Below are 24,476 nucleotides of genomic sequence, written 5' to 3' on the forward strand. Positions count from 1 at the left end.
GTCCTGACCGGAAGCCGAGAAGTCGCGCTTCGCGACGCCCGCCTGTCCGTCCCGCCGGCCGAGAGACTCTGCCCCTCCGGCGTCCGAGGCCGACCTCCCGCGGGACCCGCGGCGCCCCGAGGACTCGCGGCCGGGCCGGGCTCCGTGTGGCCGCGGGCCGGCGCCATGGAGGCCTTCACCCGCTTCACCAACCAGACCCAGGGCCGCGACCGGCTCTTCAGGTGAGGCAGGTGCCGGCCGCCCCCGCCGACCCGCACCCCGGGAAGGAGAGCGGGCCGCCGGCCCCGGGGGCGCTGGGGTCCAGCCCGTCATCCCGAACTCGGCGGGGCGGGGCCGGGAGCCGCGCCGCCTTCTCCCAGCCTGGGGTCACGGTTCTCCGCCCCGCGGGTCGCCAGCATTGATTTTTTAAAGAAACTTGGGGGTGACTTTTGTGGTCAGAGAGCCGAGTCCTTGGGGTGCCTTCTCCGCCTTCCGTGTCATCCTGGGAACCGGGAACCGAACGCGGCGCCGGAGCCTGGAAGGGACCCGGCCCCTCGGAGGCGCCCGCGGTGCTGCCGGAAGCATTCCAATGAGCTGATATTTTTATTTTACTTATTTATTTTAATTGATTTCAGAACATAAGGGAGCGGGAGAGAGAGAGAAACATCCATGATGAGAGAGAATTGTGGATCAGCTGCCTCCCGCACGCCCCACATTGGGGATGGAGCCCGCAACCCGGGCACGTGCCCTGATGGGGATTGAACCTTGACCTCCAGGGTCATAGGTCGCGGCTCAACCACTGAGCCACGCCTTCGGGCAGCGCCTGGTGTACTTTTAGGAATTCTTTTGATTCTTATACATTTATTTAAAAAGAAAAGAAAAAAAAAACGTTACGGTTGCAGTTTGATTGAACAGCTTTTCCCCTCTTCTGGGTGTTAGGTGCTGGCACAAGCAGGCCAGGGAGCGTGGCCCGGTAACGAGACTTAGGGAAGCGCGCTGTGCCCGGTACTGCCCCCCGATATTGTCCAGAGTGGGTCACGGCTCGTGGACCCCCATCACAGCCCCTCGGAGTCAGCGATGCTCCGACCACCCCCGTTTCACAGAGGGAGAAACCCACGCAGGTTTCAGCGGCAGAGCTGAGAGATTGAAACTTCCACAGTTGACGCCAGTGCCCACCTCTCCACCCACCAGGCCAAACCACCTTCCTCGTTAACTGGGGGGATTTAGAGAATAGATGCATCATGTCCAAGCTTCCTGCAGATAGAAGCCTGCAGTCAGCGGACGGAGACTTTGCCCCCCCTCCCCCCAGGTCATCAATGAGGCTGGCTAATGAAATAATTACTCAGCACGGTCTGAAATCCCTCATATTCATTTCCCAATCCTCTTGGTCAACTACAGCTTCTAAGAACAAACTGGCATTCATAAAAGAATGCCTTGTTTTTGGACGCATTCCTGCTGCTTGACCAAATCTGAGAATGTGACCAGCTTGAGCCCTCCAGCCAGGAAGCAAACTTTAAGGGGCTTGTAGTGTGTGTGTGTGTGTGTGATTATTTTATACTTCATCACTTTGGAAAACGTGCTACATTTTATTTTTGTTTTTTAAATATATTTGTATTGATTCCAGAGAGGAAAGGAGAGGGAGAGTCATCAATGATGAGAGAGACTCATTGATCGGCTGCCTCCTGCACACCTCCTACTGGGGATCAAGCCTGCAACCCGGGCAGGTGCCCTGACCATTATCAAATCTGGGACCCTTCAGTCCATAGGCTGACACTATCCAATGAGCCAAACTGGCTAGAACAACGTGTTACATTTTATTTTATTATTTTTTATTTTTTTAAAATATATTTTATTGAATTTTTACAGAGAAGAAGGGAGAGGGATAGAGAGCCAGAAACATCGATGAGAGAGATTGATCAGCTGCCTCCTGCAGGCCCCCCAGTAGGGATGTGCCCGCAACCAAGGTACATGCCCTTGACCGGAATCGAACCTGGGACCCTTGAGTCCGCAGGCCGACGCTCTATCCACTGAGCCAAACAGGTTCGGCCAACATGTTACATTTTAATTGAGAGTATAGGAGATCAGAACGAGTCACCCCAAGATGTCCTTTCTGATAGGTGAGTTATTTTGAGCTAAAGGCAACCAAGACCCCCTCAAGCTCAAGAAAAATTTCTGCCCCACCCCCCCTTAACTACCTAGAAGCATTTAAATTAGGGACCTTGCCCGTAATAAGAGTTGTCACCAGAAATAACTTGATCACCTCGCTGTAGGGCAGAGCAAACTTCTAATTATTGAACATCTGTTCATCTTATTGTCCTTCAAATGACCTTTCTTCCCTCAAGCCCTAAGGCGCCTATCTCATCCTTAGCTCAGAATGTCAGATGCCTCAGTTTCCCTTTCTGTGTCTGAACCCTTCCTGTACGTGGGGTTCCCACGGGAACATATGCAATTAAATTTGATTATTGTCTCCGGTTAATTTGTCTCATCTAGATTTAATTATTAGGCCAGAGGTAGAGTAATATTCATAGCACAAAGGGATTCAGATACATTACAGAACAGCGGGAAACAGGCACCTACTTTATAAATAGACTGCCAAGTGCATTTAGATGTTCGGTTATGAATAAAATGGCTCATTTGCTTTATTTCTGTTAGTAGGGCATTGTTATTTGTAGGCGTGACAATAATCACTTTATTGAACACTTGGTATTATTAAACAGGGGTCTGTCTGTATTTTATATACAATACTAATTAGTTTGGAAAGACATTATCTAAACTTAGATATGTATGGGTGTGTATTTGCTCATCATAAAAAAAAAATCAAACACCATCCACACTGTGGACTTCTCATTGGCTTCTAGCTTGAGCCGCTCCATAAGTGCGTGGTTAACTCTACGGCAAAGAGTTCTCTTTAGAAATCTGCAGAATCATTCTGCACTTGAGAAAATACAGACTCTGGGTCTTTGCAGACTTGGCATGAGGGAGGTTTCTGTGCGGTTTACCCCGGTGCCAGCCAAAGGCCCGCAGAGGGGCTGTTCTCTGTGTCATCGCGAGATCTCCTGCATCACCTTTGAGTTGCATTTCCATCACGCCTCCTACCCTTTGCCCCCGTGCAGTGCCTGTTGCAGAATCCTGCTCCTGGGAGAGCTGCTTGCATGAGAAATTGTCTGGGAAGCCTCGCCTCTAGCGAGACCTGCCCCTCCTTCCCTTCCTTCGTGAATCCAGTTTTATTTGGCTTGTCAATCCTCCTCCTCATTTTCATTTTTATTTTTATTTTTTTCCGTTTCAGAGCCACTCAGTACACATGCATGTTGCTTAGGTATTTGTTAGAGCCTAAACCTGACACAGAGAAGGTGGTAATGAAGCTCAAGAAACTGGAGTCTAGTGTGAGCACTGGCCGCAAATGTAAGTACCCTGTTTCTCCAGGGCCAGTGGGCCCTGGCTTGGATCCTCGGGCTCTGTAATTCACAGAACACTTTCTAGAACATTCCTTCCTAGTCTGGTTTGCTGATGAAGCCAGCCGGCCAGTCTGCCCTCATGGAATGACAGGCCCCGCAAGGTGACTGTTTTGCTGCTGCGGACCATTCACAAACACCTGCTGTCTTCCCCGTCGGTGCCACGACACATCTTTGTGGTTAATCACAACCCTTGGGACGCACACTGTGTTAGCTCACCTTTATTTATTTATTTTTTAATATATTTTTATTGATTTCAGAGAGGAAGGGAGAGGGAGAGAGAAACATCCATAATGAGGGAGAACCTGCCTCCTGCACACCCCCTCCTGGGGAGGGGGATCGAGCCCACAACCCGGGCATGTGCTCTTGACTGGAATCGAACCCAGAACCCATCAGTCTGCAGGCCAACGCTCTATCCACTGAGCCACACCAGCCAGGGCTGGTTCACCTTTAGTTCTTAGAATCCCCACGTTTGGGCAGTCCCCGACATGAGCTCTTGCCTCCAAGCCCTTTGTATTCTGTGGAAGAACAGAATAGCTGTATTATCCTGGACCCCTTCTCCCCTTCTTCTCTTGAGGGATTGCTAGGGGAAATGGACGGAGTCATTCCATATATATATATATTATTGATTTCTGAGAGGGAGAGAGAGATAGAAACATCAATAACAAGAGAGAATCATTGTTGGCTGCCTCCTTCCCGCCTCCTACTGAGGATCAAGCCCACACCCCGGGCATGTGCCCTTGACCGGAATCAAACCTGGGACCCTCCAGTCCACCGGCCGACGCTCTGTCCACTGAGCCAAACCAGCCAGGGGCAGATACATTTCCTTAGACCAATGGTGGCACGGTTTCACGTTAAAGGCAAAAAGTGAAGTCAAGTGTTTTATGCTCACTTAGCTCACTTGGCCAGTACGGCTTAGTGGGAAACCTGTCCTTCCAGTAGCAGTGGTGTTGTCGGAGGGGAGCCAGAAGTCGCTGCAGCAGGTGAGCCGGGACCGAGAGGAAATGGAGAAATCAGATGTTGTGCAATTACTTGTGAGCAGCGACTTCGTGGAGGCATCGTCCCGGGCTTTGTGGGAGATCTGAGAGCACATGGTGTAACAGTGCGATTAGATGCAGTGCCAGATGCGTTGGTGGAGGACAAGGAAGGCTTCTGAGGAGGTGGGCTGGGGCGTGGCTAGAAAGAGGAGGAGGGAGAGCGAGCGTCTTGGGGGTGGTTTCCTCCAGTTACGCTCAGACTCTTCAGAGCAAACAGGTGTGTTAGAGCAGTGGTTCTCACCCTTCTGGCCCTTTAAATCCAGTTCCTCATGTTGTGACCCAACCATAACATTATTTTCGTGGCTACTTCATCACTGTCATGTGGCTACTGTGATGAACCGTCATGTCAATATCTGATCTGCAGGATGGTCTTAGGCAACCCCTGTGAAAGGGGCGTTCGATCACCAAAGGGGTCGCGACCCACAGGTTGAGAACCGCTGTGTTAGCGGCTCAGTGAGAAAACTGGTTTGACTAGAGAAGACTTAATGTTGTCAAGCGGGAGGGCAAGGGCAGGGTGAGCTTTCTGGACGGCTTTAAAGAGCAAGAATAGACGTGCTCAGATTCTCTGCAGCGTTGGCGCTCAGAGGCCCTTTGCAGTCACCGTCTCAGGAGTCCAGAAAGGATTGATAGCTCCCTGATTAATGGAATTACAGGCTCAGATAAAGGCATGTCTTGCAGTGATTGATGTAATTCACTAGGAGTCATATATGATGATATTACTTGTTGTCCTAGCCACTAAATCCTACCATCTTCACTTCTTTTTTAAATTCTTTTTAAAAAATACAGATTTTTATTAATTTCAGAGAGGAAAAGAGAAGGATAGATAGAAACATCAATGATGAAAGAGAATCATTGATCAGTTGCCTCCCGCACACCCCCTACTGGGGATGGAGACAGCAACTCGGGCCTGTGCTCTGAACTGTGACCTCCTGGTTCATAGGTCAGTGTTCAACCACTGAGCCAGTTATTTACTTTGTCTTGACAGTAGGAGCCAAAGGGGGTTGGGCCAGAGAAATGGCAAATTGATAATGGTGTTGTTTTCTTTCTTTTTTTTTTTTTTTAAATATATTTTATTGATTTTTCACAGAGAGGAAGGGAGAGAGATAGAGAGTTAGAAACATCGATGATAGAGAAACATCAATCAGCTGCCTCCTGCACATCACCCACTGGGAATGGGCCCGCAACCCAGGTACATGCCCCTGACCGGAATCGAACCCGGGACCTTTCAGTCCGCAGGCCGACGCTCCATCCACTGAGCCAAACTGGTTTCGGCAGATAATGGTGTTGTTTTCAAAGCAACCTTTTGCGTGGGAAGTAAATAAAATGTAGGGCATCAGACCCTCCAGAAGGATGCTGCATCTGGAGTTCTTGTTGCCGTAGAGCCTTCCTGGTAAAGAAGTGTAAGGTGGTCCTGGGCAGGTGGACACTGGTTCCTGACCTCAGGGGCCCAGTGTTGTAAGGCGGTGCTGAGCATTCACTGCAGTGGAGGCCGGGAAGTCAAAGAGCCACCGTCGGTCTCTTCCTGTGTCATTTTATTTATTTATTTGTTTGTTTATTTTTGTTAATCCTCATCCGAGGGTATATTTCCATTGGTGTTTAGGGAGAGTAGAAGAGAGAGGGAAAGACAGAAACATCGATGTGAGAGGAGCACATTGATGGGTTGCCTCCTGCATGAGCCCCGACCAGGGCCCGGGCCAGAGAGGAGCCTGCAACCGAGGTCCATGCCCTTGACCGGAATCGAACCTGGGCCCTTTGGTCCGCAGGCTGACGCTCTATCCACTGAGCCACACCGGCCAGGGTTGGGATCACGTTAAGTGTCTGAGGCCTACTGTGAAGTGTAGTCTTTCTCCTTTCCTGAGCAAGGACAGAGCCTCAATGACTGTGGTGTCAAGGACCAGGGCCCTGCCTTCCTGCCGCACACAGTTAAATAACCGCTTGCTGCCGTGGGTTCTTGCAGGGTTCCGGCTGGGCAACGTGGTCCACGCTGTTCAGGCCACTCAGCAGAGCATCCACGCCACGGACCTGGTGCCCCGCTTCTGCCTGACGCTCGCCAACCTGAACCGTGTGGTTTACTTCATCTGTGACACCGTCCTCTGGGTGAGGAGCGTAGGGCTCACCTCCGGCATTAACAAGGAGAAATGGCGACTGTGGGCCGCCCGCCACTACTACTACTCCCTCCTGCTGAGCCTGGCCAGGGATCTGTACGAAATCTCCCTGCAGATGGAACAGGCCGCGCAGGACAAGGCAAAGAGGGACAGGTCGCTCTCCCAGGATCCTCTGGGGCACAGCGTGGCCGATGAGGAGACAGAATGGCTCCAGTCCTTTCTCCTGCTCTTGTTCCGATCGCTGCGCAAGCACCCTCCCCTGCTCCTGGACACGGTGAAGAACCTCTGTGACCTCCTGAACCCTCTGGACCAGTTGGGGATCTACAAGTCCAACCCTGGCATCATTGGGCTCGGGGGGCTCGTGTCCTCGGTCGCCGGCATCATCACTGTGGCCTGGCCTCACCTGAAGCTGAAGATGCACTGAGGCGACTCCAGGCTGAAGACTCGCACCTCTTGGGGGGACGGAATTAGCGTTGGGCATGGACCAGGCTTGGGTCGGTCTGTGCTGAACGACTCGTTCGCATGAGCGTTGAGTGACCTGGTGCGTGAGCGGAGGTCGGGCCGAGGATGGAGGAGGGAGAGCATGAAGATGGACATGTTTTGTCGAGTGCTGCGATCACTTCTGAATTTCTGAGTATTTTCCCTTCGTCTAACATTCATTGCGCCTCTCTTCTGCACATAGTAGGAGCTTCGTGTTTGCTGAATGACTAAACATTGAAAGAAAACAAGTGTTTAAAGGTCCAAACCAATAAGTGACGCTAATACGCAGTTATTGGTGGGCTGTGCCGCCTCACTGCTTCTGCGCACGACAGCAGCTCTGATTCACAGCCCTAGAGCCAGCAGAGGCCCCTTTCTCCCCAGAGCCCACGCGGGATGGTGGGAGCTGGGCTTCCGGCCTCGGGAATCGCTCGCCCTGGCATCACTGCCCGCCTGGCCCCCGCCCGGAAGTGGAATCAGAAATGCATCAGGCACCTCCAAGGTCTCGGTTGTGTCTGAGGTAGTGCAGTGACCAAGCAAAAAGGCAGAAGCACTTAGAAAGAACTTGAGGCAAAAAGAACGTGGAAGGTCACCACGGGGTAGCCTGTGACAGATAGGGAAACGGGGTTGAAAGAAAGCCGAGGCCAGCACCTCATTCCGCTGACGGCCAGTCCAAGGCCCCTCAGTCGTGAGTGCAGGAGCCAGACTGGGACCCAGGATCAGTCGTGGCATCACCTCCGTGATAGCTCACTGCCGTCGGGTGGAGGGGAGTGGGAGACTCTGGATCCGGTGCAAGCAGCCTTTCTGAGACTCGGTGTTGGTCAGTGGTTTCTATTTTCTACAAAAATTAAAACTATAGGGTATCCTCCCCCCCCCCAAAAAAAATGTATACACACACTTTGAATAGTTACAAAGGCAGTGTTTATTAAAATCCATCTTACTTTCAAAATTGAGCTGTTAGCATGTATATACATTTTGGGGGGGACACCCTGTATATTTAGACGTGTCAGCAAGATGGTTTTATTTAAAGCCATAGGACAGTTTGGGCGTTTCCACATAAATTTATGCAATGAAGTTTCACAAATACTCTGAATGTCGGCGGGTCGCAGTTTTCTATGACCAGTCACGCTCCGTGTGTGTGTGTGTGTGTGTGTGTGTGTGTGTGTGTGTGTGTGTAGGGGGTTGGGCGGTGGGCGGAGCCGTAGGCATTAGTGAGGGAGATGTCTCAGTGTTGAGCAGAGGCCACTTCCTCGTGTTCCTACTTCCCATCTTGGGTGCCGGGTTCTTTTGTGATCACAGATCTAAGTGATTGAGCTTCTTAGAAAGTAGGCTCAGCTTCTTGGCTCTTTTTTTTTTTTTTTAATATATTTTATTGATTTTTTACAGAGAGGAAGGGAGAGAGATAGAGAGTTAGAAACATCGATGAGAGAGAAACATCAATCTGCTTCCTCCTGCACATCTCCCACTGGGGATGTGCCCGCAACCAAGTTACATGCCCTTGAGTCCACAGGCCGACGCTCTATCCACTGAGCCAAACCGGTTTCGGCGGTTCTTGGCTCTTTATTTTTAAAGCGATCAAGATTCAGGATTTGAGAAGAAACCTTGGGGGAATTTTAAGAGACATGAAAGCGGCTAGATCAGGGCACGTGAAACGTTTAAACAACTCTTGATACTTTGTCCAGATCCTTTACTGTAATAGATGAAACATGTCTGATTAAATCTCTAGACAAACTTGACTTCCTGTGAGTGTGTTGTGGGCATGGAGAAGCGTTCAAAGGAAGGCGGTCCCGAGACGACCTTCAGCAGAGTCTGCACAGGGCGGCGTGCGCTCAGCCTGGACCCCCCTGAGGAGGAGGACGAAGAGGGACTTAGACTAGAACACCTGGGTCGCTAGAGGCTGCTACCCAGGCGAGGTCCTCTGTCAGCCCTGACGGTGAGGTTTGCTTCTCCTGGAGGCATGTTACAGTGGTATCGTGGTGGTACTATTTTTTTTCTTTTTCCAAATATTTTATTTTATTTTAGAGACGAAGTGAGGGAGAGAGAGGGAGAGAGAGATAGAAACGTCAATGATGAGAGAGAATCATTGATCAGCTGCCTCCTGCACGCCCCACACTGGGGATCGAGCCCCCAACCCAGGCATGTGCCCTGACCGGGAATCGAACCGTGATCTCCTAGTTCAGTGGTCGGCAAACTGCGGCCCTTGAGTGTGGCTCTTCCACAAAATACCACGTGCGGGCGCGCACGTACAGTGCGATTGAAACTTCGTGGCCCACTCAAGGGGCCAAAGAGCCTCATGTGGCTCGCGAGCCGCAGTTTGCCAACCACTGTCCTAGTTCATAGGTCAACACTCAACCACTGAGCCACACCGGCCAGGCTCATGGTGGTACTTTTGTCCTCTCCAAGTTAGAGTGGTCAGTGATGGTGAACCTATGACACGCGAACTCATTTTTTTGGGAGATTTTTCTTTGTTAAATGGCATTTAAATATATAAAATATCAAAAATATAAGTCTTTGTTTTACTATAGTTGTAGATATCAAAAAATTTCTATATGTGACACGGCACCAGAGTTAAGTTAGGGTTTTTCAAAATGCTGGCACGCCGAGCTCAAAAGGTTCGCCATCACTGGAGTAGGTGGTGGGGAGTCTGGGGAAGGCGCCTCTTCTAGAATTTGTGAAGAGCTAGAATGTGTGTGCCCTGGTACCCCCCCCCACCCCGTGCACCTTTTTAAGTAACACCCCCACCTCCGCGCCTCCACATTCATGAGTGATTCAAAAAGCAAGACCCTCCCAATAAACGTACAAGCCAGCACCTCACAGCTGAACCCAGTGCCCGAGAAATGCATTCAGGGGTGAGCGTCCGAGTGCCTTGCCCAGTTCTGGGACCCACTGTGCACAGATGGCAAGGTCCCTGTGCGTGTGTGGTGGGCGTGGCGGGGGGCGGGCAGACAGAGATGGGGAGGATGGTAACCCTGTCCTTGAAGCTGCTGCTGGAAAGCCGACCCTTCCCAAGGGACTCCCCTGGCCCTTTCACCCCGCTCACCTCTCACCCACACGCCGGCTTCCCGGCAGCCCGGCCAGAGGACCAGCGATGTCAGGGGCCAGCGCCCTCTCCTCCCTCTGGCCCTCAGCCACTTCTCCAAGGGCTGGAGCTGCCCTTTGGCCGGCTTGCTCTCCAGACACGGCCCGAGGGCAGAGGCCATGCCTTAGACACTCCCCCCACCCCCCCATTACCGCCTTTCCTTCTTGAAGTCTGGGTCGGACCCATAAGTAGTGAACGTTTCAGATACGACTCCCGCTGGACTCTCCCTTTCCTCGCCTCCCAGTTCCTGCTTTATTGTCTCACAGATACCGACTGGATTATGAGGACCTGCCAGAGAGCTCAGTTTTCCCCCACCCTCTGCCCCTCTTTTTTTTTTTTTAATATTTTTATTGATTTCAGAGAGGAAGGGAGAGGGGGGGAGAGAGAGAAACATCAATGATGAGAGAGAATCATCGATCGGCTGCCTCCTGCACGCCCCTCACAGGGGATGGAGCCTGCAACCCGGGCATGCGCCCTGACGGGGAAACAGACCTGTGACCTCCTGGTTCATAGGTTGATGCTCACTGAGCCACACCGGCCAGGCCCCACCCTCCACCTCCTTCTCCACTGCCCACAGCACACAGCCTAGAGCAGTGGTTCTCAACCTTCCTAATGCTGCGACCCTTTCATACAGTTCCTCATGCTGTGGTGACCCCCAATTTCATGGTTACAAATGGAACAGAATTAAAGCATAGTGACTAATCGCAAAAACAATACGTAATGATATATGTGTTTTCCGATGGTCTTAGGCGACCCCTGTGAAAGGGTCGTTCGACCCACAGGTTGAGAACCGCTGACCTAGAGAGTCAATAAATAGAGTCCCACCAACAGCAAGGGGGTCAGCGTTGCTCTCCTGTCCGTTGTCATTAAGAGGCCGTCCTCAGTGTGAACACCGTGGCTCGCACCATCGCCCTCCATCACTTGCAGCCAGGAACCGGGCCTCGGGCTCAGCCTGACCCGTGGCCAAGGCAGGGGTGCGAGGCCACAGTTCTTGGTTGCTGGTCAGTGACAGATCCTTGGGCGAATCCAGGTGGCTCTCCAGCGGCATGTTCTGGTGGCATCTTAGAGCAGGTGGCGTTCAAGAAACTTCCTTGAAATGTAGGAATGCGCAGAGGTTGAAGCTGCTCCCTCAAAGGCTGGACGGTCAGGGAGTTCACCCCAGCTTGGGTTCCCTTCCTCACCGAGAGCCCTAGCCAGTGTGGCTCAATGGATAGAGCATCGTGCCAGTGTGGCTCAATGGATAGAGCATCGTCCTGCAGACTGAAGGGTCCCAGGTTCAATTCCAGTCAAGGGCTCATGCCCGGGTTGCGGGCTCGATCCCCAGTAGGGGGCATGCAGGAGGCAGCCGATCCATGATTCTCTCTCATCATTGATGTTTCTATCTCACCCTCTCCCGTCCGCTCTGAAATCAATACAAATTTTTAAAGAAATTCGCTCCGATAGTGGTAATAAGGGGTGGGAAATGGGTTGAAAACAGTCCCGCAGGACCCTCCGTGGAAGGGGAGCAAAAGGTTATAGCATTCCACGTTTAATGACACGTATCCCCACACTGTCCTTATGGAAAAGGGGATTTTGAGAACTGGGGGAGCCAGAAACCTGCTACAGAACTGATGGAAAGCTCTGGAATAATGACTGCTGTGAGCCCGGATCCCCGTCAGCTCCGCCATCTACCTCCCTCCCAGTTGGCTAAATCTTACAGAAGTTAGGGTATGCCCCGGGGGACCCTTGGTCTAGTAACCATGGCAACCGGCTGACTAAGCTTTCTCGTCTCTGCCCTCCTCTAGCTGGGAGGTGTCAGTGGCATTGCCCAAGACTCCTCGGGACGACCGGGATTGTTTCTGTCGGAGGAGACACTGCAGCCGGGGCTCTGGGACAGAGGAGGCGTCAGCCCGAGTGAGTGTGGGGGTCCCGGGACGCCTGCCTTACCTGCCTTACCTGGTTGGTCTCTCAGAGTCAAAGGAAAACAGAGGAGGGTCGGGCGGGGAGAGGTCTCCTGGGAATTTGCCGGGTGAATGACCAAGAGTGTAGATTCGATAATCCGGGGCCGCTAGCTTTTCTAGAAGGCAGTCGAAAATAGCCAGCAACTACTTTCTCGCCTGGTTGAATATAGAGGGGGAGGGCTGGCAGGTATGCCTTCTTAAAAAGTGTTCATGCAAAACTTGTTCTTTGTTAAGGAATATGTTTTTATTGATTTTAGAGGGAGGGAGAGAAACATGGATCGGCTGCCTCCTGCACGCCCCTAATGAGGATCAAGCCCTCAACCTGGGCATGTGCCCTGACCAGGAATCGAACCAGCAACCTTTGGATGTATGGGATGATGCCCAACTAACCAAGTCACTTGGCCGGGGCAGAACCTCTTAACTCTTTTTTTTTTTTAAATTTTTTAAAATATATTTTTATTGATTTCAGAGAGGAAGGGAGAGGGAGAGAGAAACATCAATGATGAGAGAGAATCATGGACCGGCTGCCTCCTGCACACCCCCACTGGGGATCGAGCGCACAACCTGGGCATGTGCCCTTGACCGGGAATCGAACCCAGGACCCTTCAGTCCGCAGGCTGACGCTCTACCCACTGAGCCAAACCAGCCAGGGCAGAGAACCTTTTAACTCTTAAAGTGACCTTCATTTTTTTACTTCTTACCCTGCATCCTTGTAAGAAACACCAATCTTTTTCTTTTTTAAAAATATATTTTTATTGATTTCAGAGAGGAAGGGAGAGAGAAAGAGAGAGATAGAAACATCAATAATGAAAGAGACTCATGGATTGGCTGCCTCCTGCAAGCCCCCTCCTGGGGATCAAGCCCGCAACCCGGGCATGTGCCCTGACTGGGAATCGAACCCGGGACCCCTTGGTCCATGGGACGGCACTGAGCCACCACAGCCGGGCAGAAACACCAGTCTTGACAAGCAGGCTGTGGGCACCTCATCCCAGTGGGACCCCAGGAGTGGCTGCTTGTCTGTGCCATCCGCCCTCCAGCCTAGTGCCTCCTGTTCAGGGCACCCCAGCTCCCAGGCAGCCTGGGCCCTGCTGGAGGCCCGAGAGGGAGGGACTGGCCCTGGGCGTCTGCAGCTGAGGGGTTGCTGATGCACCGGGGCCTTCTGCTTTGCAGCGTGAAGAGCTACGATGGCCGTGAACAAGAGCCCCACCCTGATGGACGGAGACTGCCCCGTAAGTAACCTGGGCGCATGCGGTGGGGTGGACCCGTGAGGGAGGCTCAGGGTACGTGGGGCAAGATGCGTGGAGAGCGGCAGTCACCAACCTTTCAGACCTCACAGACCACCAGTGGTCTGCGGACACTGGCGTTCATTGACTGTTAGGTCTTAGTTATTCTTGCTCTCACTTCATTCTGCAGAGGACTGTTAGAGGATCGGGGGGGAGGGGGGACAGGGAAGGTGCCATTTAAAACAAAGGACTTTGGAGAAAGGACAGAAATGCCAGCTGGGAGGGAGAAGAGAAGGGACCTGCTGTATTCTTTCTTTTTTTAAAAAAAATATTTGTATTGATTTCAGAGAGGAAGGGAAAGGGAGAGAGAGACAGAAACATCAGTGATTAGAGAGAATCATAGATCGGCTGCCTCCTGCACACCCCCCACTGGGGATGGAGCCCACAACCAGGCATGTGCCCTTGACCAGGAATCGAACCGTGACCTCCTGGTTCCTAGGTTGATGCTCAACCACTGAGCCACACCGGCCGGACAGAACCACTGTATTCTAAACCCGGGCATGGAGGCCCACGCTCCGTCCGCCCAGGCGGAGGTCCCTGCAGTAGGAGCCACTGCGCGCTGTAACCAGGCGTTGTTCCTGCCCTGGTCTGTGACCGTGGCGCCTCGCAGTCACACAGGGCACAGCCTGCACTGCTGCATGTGGGACAGGGGAGGGGCGCGTGTCCAGGGCTGTGTCCAGCTGGTTCCCATGTGATCTGGGATGGTTTGACATGTTTGGATGTACCTGCTAATCTCCTGACCAAGCCTCTCGGATTTAGACAGTTCAAATAGTGAAACTGCCCAGCCGGTGTGGCTCAGCGACTGAGAGCCGACCTATGAGCCTGGGGGGTGGGGGGGCGTTACAGATTGATTCCCGGTCAGGGCACATGCCCGGGTTGCGGGCTCCATCCCCAGTGTGGGGCATGCAGGAGGCAGCCAGTCAGTGATTGATGGTTCTCATCATTGATGTTTCTATCTCTCTCTCCCTCTCCATTCCCCTCTGAAATCAATAAAGATATATTTTTAAAAATTTTGAAATGAAAAAATGACGAAGCCACACCATACTCACCTTGTCCCAAATTAGCTTCACTCACCCTTTGCCCTGGGAATCGCCGTGTTAAGTTTTGTGTTGATCGTGGAGCACACAGAGGCTCAAGCTGGTCAGGTGCACAGTGAAGCCATCCTAATGTGTGTGTAGGGGGCGTATTTTCTTCCCAGGACCTCTCTCTTCCTTGGCTTTGCCTGAAAGAACCCCTGAGGACTCTGTCCAAAACATGAAAGAAAAGGTTCGCTGTTGTCAGTCATAATCCTTTTCTGGCTCAGATTTCAAACTCACCTGCAGGACAGGAAGCTCAGAGACTGTAGCCTGGATCTAGTGGACGCTCACACCTTCTGGGTGGGTCTGTCGCTCAGCCTGCCACCCGCGGACACGGCTGGGAGCTTGCCTCCCAGCAGAACCATGTACCAGTGGCAAATTCAAAGCGAGTTAGAGCTGGGGGCCTTTCTTCTTTTCCTTTTTTAAAAAAGTATATTTTTATTGATTTCAGAGAGGAAGGGAGAGGGAGAAAGAGATAGAAACATCAATGATAGGAGAGAATCATGGATCGGCTGCCTCCTGCACGCCCTGTACTGGGGATCAAGCGTGCAATCCGGGCATGTGTCCTTGACCGGGAATCGAACCCGGGACCCTTTAGTCTGCTCTATCCACTGAGCCAAACCAGCTATATAATAAAAGGCTAATATGCAAACTGACCAAACGGTGGAATGACAAGTTGCTATGACACACACCAGAGGGCAGATACACAACACAGGAGCTGCCCCCGGTGAGCACGGCTCAGCCAGAACCCCTGAGCTGAGCTCATGGCTGGCGAGCTCAGTGGCAGTGGCAGGAGCCTCTCCCCGCCTCCGTGGCAGCGCTAAGGCTACCCGACTGCCCCCAAGGGCTCCTGGACTGTGAGAGGGCGCAGGCCAGGCTGAAGGACTCCCACACAGTGCACAAATTTCGTGCACCAGGCTTCTAGTGTTTAGATAAAGCCCCCAAACCGACATGGACAGAAGCTTTGCGCCCGACGGTGTCAGTGGGTGGGCTGGAGCTTGGGGGGCACCGTGCCCTGGGAGCCCTGCAGAGCTGGGCTGTGGCCCGTTTCCCTGTGGGGGGTGCAGAGACCACTGAGACCTGGCTTCCTGCTAGGTCACTGGACCCAGGCTGGCCTCGCCAGTGGGCTCTGTGGCCCTGGGGGAGTGCAGGGGTGGAGAGGGAGGTGCGACCACTCGCACACCTTAGCCTGTCTTCCTCCCACGCCAGGAGCAGGAGAACGTGCTGCAGCGCGTCCTGCAGCTGCCGGTGGTGAGCGGCACCTGCGAGTGCGTCCAGAAGACCTACACCAGCACCAAGGAGGCCCACCCGCTGGTGGCCTCCGTGTGCAACGCCTACGAGAAGGGCGTGCAGGGCGCCAGCAGCCTGGCCGCCTGGAGCATGGAGCCCGTGGTCCGCAGGCTGTCCACCCAGTGTGAGTCCCCGTGGCACGTGGGCCGCCCGCCTCCTCTCGCATGCTCCCTGCCTGCCTTCCAGTCTGTGTGTCCACCGTCAGTCTGTCTGATTACGTCACAGCTTGCTGCGCTGTCTGCTTATATGTGTGTCTGACTCATTGCATAGCCTTCTCATCTATAGATATGGATCATGGAGCTATGGAGATGGAGAGATGGATATAGATATAGCTCTTCTTGTCGATAGATGCCCAGCTGGCATTTTCCTAGGATAACAGTGAGGGGGCCAAGGAATTGGCAGGAGGCGTGGGCACAGCTGTGGGCGGTGGTGGGAGTGGGCCCGTGGCCGGTCAGACTCCCACTTCAGCTCCAGATGCAGCCACAGGAACTAGCAGAGCCCGGCACAGAGGCAGGGGCGGCGGGCACCAGGCTGGCCTGCCAGGGCTGTGGAGAGCGGAGGTCAGGGAAGCCCTCAGGGCTCAGCCGCTGGTGGTACCAGCTCGTGACACACGGGGGCAGCAGAGAGCTGCCAGCCAGGGCCCTAGAGGGGCAGGGCACCCCTCCCTGCGCCTTCCCAGACCTGCCCCTGATCAGTGTCCTGCCCCCATGTAAACCTGCCTCCCAGGCCCAGCCCTGGGTGGGGGGGTAGAGATGGGGAGTGAGGGAAACCCCAGCAATACCAGGAAGCCTGGAACTTTCCACCATCCTGATTAGAGAATCACAGGGTCTGAGGAGTCCGTACAGCAAGCAGGAGAGCACAGGGGTGAGGAGGACCCAGGCCCCGGCTGCTTCCCCCCTACATGCTCCTCAGATAATCCCTTGGGTTTCCTTTTGCCCAGTCAGAAGACGGTCAGGTCATCTGGCTCTCTACTAAAATCTTTGTAAAGAGAAATAAGATACCTGGCGTAAGAGCATATGAAAGGGTACATATAAAACCCATCTCCAGCCCTGGCCAGTGTGGCTCAGTGGATAGAGTGTCGGCCTGCGGACCGAAGGGTCCCGGGTTCGATTCCGGTCAAGGGCACGGAACTGGTCGGGGCACGTGCGGGAGGCAACCAATCAATGTGTTTCTCGCACATTGATGTTTCTCTCTGTCTCTCCCTCTCTCTTCCACTCTCTCTGAAAGATCAATGGAAAAAAATGCCCTTGGGTGAGGATTAACAAACAAATAAAAACAACAACAACAAACCATCTCCATGGCCAATGGCAGAGCTGGTCCCCCTGTCCCTGGGCAGGGTCTCCCGTGCCTGTGCCTCCTCGGGCACCTGCCCCGCCCCGGGCGCCTCTCCTTTCTCTGCCCTGTGCACTGTTGACCTCTCACTCCTAGAGGCTCAAAGGAGGGCTGGGGACAGACTGGGGCCTGGACGGGCTGTGACTGGGAGCCTGTCGCCTCTGGGTAGCGCCAGGCCTGGCCCTGCTGCCCCCTCTCCCACCTCTGCTCCCACCGGTCTTAGCCGCTGATTCACACAGTTTCCCTCCCTTTCTCCCTGCCACCCCCACCCCGCCAGGCAGGCACCGTTAATCCTCACTGACAGTGAGGAACCTGGGGCCAGGCAGGCTGTGACTTGCCCGGAGTCACTCACTGCAGATGCGAGTGCAGGTCTGCCTGACTCCAGGGCTCACACAGAGGGCAGGAGCCGGCCAGTCTCCAGAGGTCACGGCAGACGGGGGCTGGAGGGGACAGAGGCCCTCGGGCCCCGAGATGCTCTGGAGGGAGCAGGGCTGGCGGGTCTGAGGGCTCCAGGCGCCTTGCTTGGCACAGAGGCCACCGCAAGGTTGTCACATTGCCCTTTGCTTCCAGTCACAGCTGCTAATGAGCTGGCCTGCCGAGGCCTGGACACCCTGGAGGAGAAGATCCCGGCCCTCCAGTACCCCCCTGAGAAGGTGAGCCCCTCTCTCTTCTCTCAGGGGAGGGGGGTGCAGACCCTGGATGCCCTGACTGGGAGTCGTCCATTTCTGTGGCGAGCGCCTTCCCAGGCTGGGGGCGCTGCCTGCCCCTCAGGCCACGCACTGCGCTCCTTCCTGGCCCCGTGGAGCCGAAGGAAGGCAGGCTTTCTGGCACCAGCAGGTACAGGGTGGGTCCCCTAATCCCAACACCCCCCACCCCCCCGAGACCCCCCAGGGGCCTGCATTGGACCCAGTGGTGTCCGCAGCCACCTAAGATCCTGGTCACACCCACGGATCCCAGGATTGCAGGCCCCTGTCCTCCAGATCAGCCCCGTATGGGCCTGAGGCTGAGGAGGCACCGCCCCTGGATATAGTTGCTGGGTATTTGTTATGGTAACGCCCATGTCAGGTGCTTTGGGGGAGTAAGTCTCTGACCTCTCCCATCTCACTGACCAACCACTTATCCACCCCACAGACAGTTACTGACCCCCACCCCCGCCCCTGCCCTGCACCAGGGCCGCAATGCGTGATTTCTAGAGCTGTCTCATGTCACCCTCCTGTCAGTCCTGGGGATGAGTGCTTGTCCCCATTTTACAGATGGAAAAACTGGTGACTTCCCGCTGGTCTCACAGCCTCCGGGGAGGCCCTGAGATCGGGTCTGTTTGGCTCCCAGGCCTGTGCTCTGCTGTGTTCTTTTTTCCAGATGAAGGGCAACATCTTTGTCACAAAGGAGGTCTCAGGCTAATGGGAGAGACACATTCTTTTTTTTTTTTTTTTTTAATTCTCACCCGAGGATATAATTCCATTGATTTTTAGGGAGAGTGGAAGAGAGAGGGAAATACAGAGAGAAACATGGATGTGAGAGAAACACATCGATTGGTTGCCTCCTGCACGAGCCCCAACCAGCCTGGGCCAGGGAGGAGCCTGCAACGGAGGTCCGTGCCCTTGACCGGAATCAAACCCGGGACCCTTTGGTCTGCAGGCCGACGCTCTATCCACTGAGCCAAACCGGCTAGGGTGAGACACGCTCTTTCATTGCAGAACGTGCAGGAAGCTCAGCCCCATCCATAAATCCCTGTAGATGCAGCCGGGCTGTGAGCAGCGCTCTGAAGGGAGGTCAGAGCAGACGGAGGAGTTTGGAAGGACAGACGTCTGTGTGCACAGGGCATCAGGGCGGGCCTGGGGCACCCCCAGAGGGGTTAGGGTCCCAGTAGGCAGCACCGGTGCAAAGAAGCCTGGTGATCGGGGCGGTTGGCAGGGCAGGGTTAGAGCCATTCCCCTCTTAAGCCCTGCGTAATCCAGGGCCCGAATATTGGTGCCAGTCCCCTGGGCCTTAATTTTTTTTTTTAATTTTTTAAAAATATTTTTTTATTGATTTCAGAGAGGAGGGGAGAGGGAGAGAGAAACATCAATGATGAGAGAGAACCATGGATCGGCTGCCTCCTGCATGCCCCCTCTTGGGGATCAAACCCACAACTTGGGCATGTGCCGTGACTGGAGGTCAAACCGTGACCTCCAGGTTCATAGGTCGATGCTCAACCACTGAGCCACGCCGGCCGGGCTCCCCTGGGCCTTTCACGCACCCGACCCTCCTCCCCTCTCCCCAGATCGCCTCCGAGCTGAAGGGCACCATCTCCACCCGCCTCCGCAGCGCCCGGAATAGCATCAGTGTGCCCATCGCCAGCACGTCGGACAAGGTCCTGGGGGCCGCCCTGGCCAGCTGCGAGCTCGCCTTGGGGGTGGCCAAAGACACTGCGGAGTACGCCGCCAAAACCCGAGTCGGCCGGCTGGCCTCCGGGGGCGCCGAGCTGGCCGTGGGTGGTATGGAGAAGGTGGTGGAGTTCCTCATCCCTCCAGCCAAGGACGAGTCAGGTATCTGCCCGCAGGGACTGCCAGTCCCTCCCCGGGGGAGTGAGTTGGCCCCTGGAAATGAGCAAAGGGGGCAAGGGCTCATCCAGCCCCTGCTCCGGAGCAGGGGAGACCCCGCGGGGTTTCCCATGCGCCCATCCTCGCTTAGCCCGTCTCCCATTGGCAAGCAGGGAAAGTGGGGGGCCCAGGTCCCCATGAGCCTGTGCAGCTGGGGCAGCAGCGGCAGCCCTAACCCAGCCCAGCTTTCCCTGCGCCTCTGATTCACTCTCCCTTCTCTCCCCCCAACTCCTCCCCAGCCCCCGTTCCGGGACGCCAGCAGGCCCAGAAGCCTCCCAAGACCAATCGCAGCCTCATGAGCCGGGTGGGGAACCTGGCCAACACCGTCTCTCAGCACACCTTCCAGACCACAAAGCAGGTGCTGAAGCAGGGCCACGCCCTGGCCATGTGGATCCCCGGGGTGGCGCCCCTGGTGAGTGTCTGCCCTGAGCTCTGACTGCCCCCCCCTGCTCCCCACAGCCTGGGCTGGGACTTTAGGCCTAAGGACAAGAGGAAAGGCCAGGACGCAAGCTGAGGGTGGTGCCCCACCACCCGTTCTCCCACTGGGTCCCATCCCCCTTCATTTCCAATTGGGCCTCTCGCTGTGGGCCCTCCCACCTGTGAGGGAGCAGAACCCCCCCCAACCCCCCCCCACACACACACAGCTGCTGTCCAGGCACTAGGGCGTGTCAATAAACAAGGCACAATCCATTCTGTGGGGGAAGCTCTAGCTGGGCGGCGTCCGCCTGCTCCCAGGTCTCGGGTTCCCCTCTGGAGGCGTCCGATTTGCACCCCCTGCACCCGAGGTAGAGCCGCTTCCCTAGGCCCAGCGAGGGGAGCTTCTCTTCCCCCGTCTCTCTGTGTGTTTCAGCACAGACGGGCTGGATTGTTAAAAACATGTTTGTACTGCTTTCAGAGAGGAAGGGAGAGAGAGAGAGAGTCAGAAATACCGATGAGAGAGAAACATCCATCAGCCGCCTCCTGCACATCCCCCACCGGGGATGTGCCCGCAATCCAGGTACATGCCCTTGACCGGAATCGAACCTGGGACCCTTCAGTCCGCAGGCCGACGCTCTATCCACTGAGCCACACCAGCTGGGCTGGATTTTTTCATAGGGAACTTTATTAAGAAACTAAGGCCGAAAAGGAAATAAAGGCAGTATTAAAGCATCAAGGTCAGCAAACATATTTCAGCCATCATTCAGGTGATCCTTTCGAAAGCATTGCCAGACCTGGTCCATTCATTCAAGCTGAGAACCTACTGTGCGCTGGGATCTGCGGCTCCAGTAGGAAGGCACCGCGGGGCCATTTACCAGTGGGGCCTGCTGGTCTCCTCCCATGGGACTCTGGCCCACCTGATTTTGTCACTCTGTAAAGATCTGCAACCACTTACTAGAGTTAAACACACACCTCCCCGGAGACCTGGCAATCCCGCCAGCAGAATGAGAGCCGATATCCCCTCAGCTGTACCCTTGGCCGCGAACTGAGAACAACTCCCATGGCCGCCAACAGCAGAATGGGCAAATGTGGCCCATTTCGACAGTGGAGTATTACACAGGAGAGAAAAAGGTGCCCACTTGGGCCTGCAGAGCATGCGTAAACCTCACAACATAGTGTCGAACCGAAGAAGCTCTTCCTGAAAACACGCAGTAGGAGTCCATTTAGGTGACGTTCAGAAATAGGCAGAACCAGTGCCTGGTGAGAGGGCAGAAGGTCACCCTCGGGGTACTGACCGGGCGGGGGTCACGGGAGCGCCCTGGGCTGTTGAGAGTGGTCTCCGTCTTGACCTGCGCTGATCACACAGGCGTGTGCCCTGTGTGTCACTTGCCTCAGTGAGAAGTTCTAAGAACAGTCCCCTGGGGTAGGCCCTGTGACCTCCCCTCCCTGACCCGGGGAGGGGGGAGGCCCGTTGGCTGCGGGGCTGTGATGCCAGAGCCCCCCCCCTCCGCCTTGGCACCCGCAGAGCAGCCTGGCCCAGTGGGGAGCGTCAGCGGCCTCGCAGGTGGTGATCCGGCGGCCGAGCGAGGTGCGGGTGCCCTGGCTGCACAACCTGGCCGCCGCCGCCGCCGCCGCCCGCGAGGCGAACCACGATGAGCAGACAGACAGCGAGGGGGACGAGGCCAAGGAGAAAGAGAAGGAGGACTCGGACTCAGAGACGGAGGAGCAGCTCAGCGAGGTGAGAGGGAGCTGAGGGGTGCACAGCCGGGGGGGTGAGAAGCAGAGACCCAGCCTCCAGGACCTCCATGCCCTGCTCGGAGCATAGTCGGGTTCAGAGAGTGCAAGTGACCTGCCCAAGACCACACAGCAGCCGGGCCAGGGGGCCATGTTCTTTCTCCTCTGGGCCTGTTCTGGGGGAGGGGAAGGGCCAGGGGTGCTGCGGGAGGCCCTGACCTTGCTCTGGTCCCCAGGCAGCAGACCTGGCGCGCCCACAGGGCCTCCTGGGCAGCGCGGTGCACACCCTGCAGAAGGCTGTCCAGGGCACCATCTCGGTCATGCTGTGGGCGCCCGCCGCTGTGCTGGGCACGGCAGGGAGGATGCTGCACCTCACGTCGGCCCCCGCGGCCACCTCGACCAAGAGCAGGGCCATGTCGCTGTCAGACGCCCTGAAGGGGGTCACGGACAACGTGGTGGACACGGTGGTGCACTATGTGCCGGTGAGTCACACCCGCCAACCCCCCTCCCCTCAGGGCCCGGGCAACATGCTGACCTCCTGGGGCCCCAGGAATAGAGAGACCTGGTGCCCTGGCCTGAGACCTTCCGCCACCTCCCTCCTCCCAGTCAGAATGGGGGTCCTTGTGGCCTGGCCCTCACCCCTTAGCTCCCACCTGCAGGACCTGGGGTCACCGGTCAGTCACTCCCACCACGAGGTGTGGCAGGGCTCTTGGCAGCCAGCTCGGCTCCCTTGGGCCAGATCAGAACCAGGCAGTGTGTGGGCCGTGCTTGGCCTACAATTCAGGCCCCAGGACGGGTCAGGAAAGCCACTGGCCTCCCACTGAGAGGGCCTGGAGGAGGCACCAGGGGTCTAGAAACCTTAGGAGGGTCTGCCTTGCCTGGGTGCAGCGCACCCCGTGCCCCTGCACCACAGGCCCTGGCCCACGCCCAGCCTGTGCCCTGCTGATGGCTGCTCCTGGGAGGGGGGGCCGCGGGGGTGGGTCAGAGGCTCAAGGCGAGACCAAACGGGGCCCTGAGGCGGCTGCCTGGTCTCAGCTCCCCAGGTTGTCCCTGATGGAACCCGAGAGCGAATTCCGGGAAATCGAGGAGTTGAAGCGCAGGGCATCGGCGGCGCCCACCTGCCCGGAGCCCGCACAGCGCCCGGCGCAGCACCGGGGCAGCCTGCGCAGCGCCAGGGGGCCGGGCCTGGAGGACAGAGGGGACCTGCCCACGGCGCTGAGCAACACGTTCCCCGCCGTGCCCCGCGAGAAGGCGCGCAGGGTCAGCGACAGCTTCTTCCGGCCCAGCCACATGGAGCCCATCCTGGGCCGCGCGCAGTACAACCAGCTGCGCAAGAAGAGCTGAGCGCCACCCGCCGCACCGGGAGCCCGCGGCGCCAGCGCGTAAGAACCTCCGCGTCCGAGAGCGTGGACTTCTTCAAAGCAGCCCTGGCACCCGGAGCCCCGCACCCCATCTTTTGAGCATCCTTTTGGGGCTTAGTCTGCAATTTTTAAGAAAAATCAGAGCAGCTACCTGCTTTGATTCTCTTTTGTTTTGTTAATCCTCATCTGAGGATATTTTTCCATTGATTTTTAGGGAGAGAAGAGAGAGGGAAAGACAGAAACATCTGGGAGAGAGAAACACATGGGTTGGTCCCCTCCTGCACGCAGGGCGGGGGGCCAGGGAGGAGCCTGCAACCAAAGCACGTGCCCTTGACGGGAATGGAACCTGGGACCCTTCGGTCCGCAGGCCGGGGCTCTATCCACTGAGCCACACCGGCCAGGGCCTGTCTTGTTTTTTTACTAAAAGGTGAATTGCCTCACTTGATGTCTCACTCTTTAAGCCAACTTGCAGCCAAAGGACGTTAGATTGTTTCTAAGATTAGATGCCTCCGCTGGAGACAAGTATTTGCCACCAGTGAGTTACAGGCCGCTACCCTGCAGCTCCAACCGGCAGAAGGCCCGGGCACGGTTTAAGCCCAGAGATTCCTGCCCGTGAGCTTCCCGGGAGGCTGCTGTGAAGGAGTGATCAGGTGTGAAAGCTCTCGTGTGTGTCTATGAAATATCAGCGTCATATTGCGCACCTAGTACACTGCGTCTCGCAGACTGTGTCCTGCCGCGCTCGTACTGCCACCTTCTGGCTCAAAACACACCCCTTTGCAGCCTTCCCGCCTGGCCTGCACATGCGCATTCATTCATTCATTCATTCATTCATTCATCCTGCTGGTCCCGTTTGGGCTGCTGGCGCCCTGGTGTGCGGGGACCACAGCGGGTAGAAAGTTTGCACTATTAGAGCGTTCCAAGTTCACGTTTTGAAAATGTTAATATCTGGTACATCTAAGAAGTGAGCACGTATAATTTAAAATTCAAACACTGCAAGAGGGTGCGGGTCTCCCCAACTTGAGGTCCCGGGTTCCCTCTCACAAAGACAGCCTCGGTGCCAGCCTCCTGTATCCGTCCAGCTGCCGGCTGCGCTAGTGCGGGCACGTGTGTGCATACTTCCCACGCTTCCACAGCCGTGAGATGCTGTACTTGCCTCTTCTCACCTCACGGTTCACCTTAGACATCGTAAGTTCCCCCGGCTCCTTTCAGTGGCCACATAGTAAGTGCCTCATAGCGTCATTGATGTAACTGGTTCCCTGACGAAGGGCTTTGAGGTTGTTGCCATTTTTTTGCTACTGCAGACAGTACCGCAATAAATGTCCTTATACAGCA

General features: G+C 55.5%; 2 protein-coding genes across 7 annotated transcripts; both read left to right on the forward strand.

Annotated features, from left to right (window-relative positions):
• The first annotated feature begins 8 nt into the window (after positions 1–8).
• PEX11A (peroxisomal biogenesis factor 11 alpha) lies at positions 9–8,786 on the forward strand. 5 transcript variants are annotated; one of them, XR_009450334.1, is made up of 4 exons: positions 16–221; positions 3,266–3,381; positions 6,426–8,192; positions 8,229–8,786. XR_009450334.1 is itself a non-coding variant. In XM_059678281.1 (3 exons), the coding sequence occupies exons 1-3, from the start codon at positions 166–168 to the stop codon at positions 6,995–6,997; spliced, it is 744 nt and encodes a 247-aa protein (XP_059534264.1). In that variant the 5' UTR covers positions 9–165; the 3' UTR covers positions 6,998–8,786. The 5 variants fall into 5 exon arrangements, 2 of the variants coding, with proteins under 2 accessions (XP_059534264.1, XP_059534265.1); XR_009450333.1 differs by having other exon boundaries at positions 6,426–8,188; XR_009450335.1 differs by having other exon boundaries at positions 6,426–8,182.
• PLIN1 (perilipin 1) lies at positions 3,280–24,476 on the forward strand. 2 transcript variants are annotated; one of them, XM_059678276.1, is made up of 10 exons: positions 3,280–3,381; positions 11,914–12,067; positions 13,240–13,298; positions 15,638–15,842; positions 17,621–17,703; positions 19,314–19,578; positions 19,872–20,044; positions 21,575–21,787; positions 22,020–22,265; positions 22,819–24,476. In XM_059678276.1, the coding sequence occupies exons 3-10, from the start codon at positions 13,254–13,256 to the stop codon at positions 23,125–23,127; spliced, it is 1,539 nt and encodes a 512-aa protein (XP_059534259.1). In that variant the 5' UTR covers positions 3,280–3,381; positions 11,914–12,067; positions 13,240–13,253; the 3' UTR covers positions 23,128–24,476. The 2 variants fall into 2 exon arrangements, with proteins under 2 accessions (XP_059534259.1, XP_059534260.1); XM_059678277.1 differs by having other exon boundaries at positions 11,914–12,022.

The sequence above is a fragment of the Myotis daubentonii genome, chromosome 21, assembly GCF_963259705.1.
Source record: "Myotis daubentonii chromosome 21, mMyoDau2.1, whole genome shotgun sequence".
NCBI lineage: Eukaryota > Metazoa > Chordata > Mammalia > Chiroptera > Vespertilionidae > Myotis > Myotis daubentonii.

Bases quoted from the DNA above. Each gene is read 5' to 3' on its own strand.
- PEX11A (XM_059678281.1), top strand. From the start codon at position 166: ATGGAGGCCTTCACCCGCTTCACCAACCAGACCCAGGGCCGCGACCGG. The intron at 222-3,265 runs GTGAGGCAGGTG...TTTCCGTTTCAG, and splicing joins GGCCGCGACCGGCTCTTCAG to AGCCACTCAGTACACATGCA. The intron at 3,382-6,425 runs GTAAGTACCCTG...GGGTTCTTGCAG, and splicing joins TGTGAGCACTGGCCGCAAAT to GGTTCCGGCTGGGCAACGTG.
- PLIN1 (XM_059678276.1), top strand. From the start codon at position 13,254: ATGGCCGTGAACAAGAGCCCCACCCTGATGGACGGAGACTGCCCC. The intron at 13,299-15,637 runs GTAAGTAACCTG...CTCCCACGCCAG, and splicing joins TGATGGACGGAGACTGCCCC to GAGCAGGAGAACGTGCTGCA. The intron at 22,266-22,818 runs GTGAGTCACACC...GCCTGGTCTCAG, and splicing joins CGGTGGTGCACTATGTGCCG to CTCCCCAGGTTGTCCCTGAT.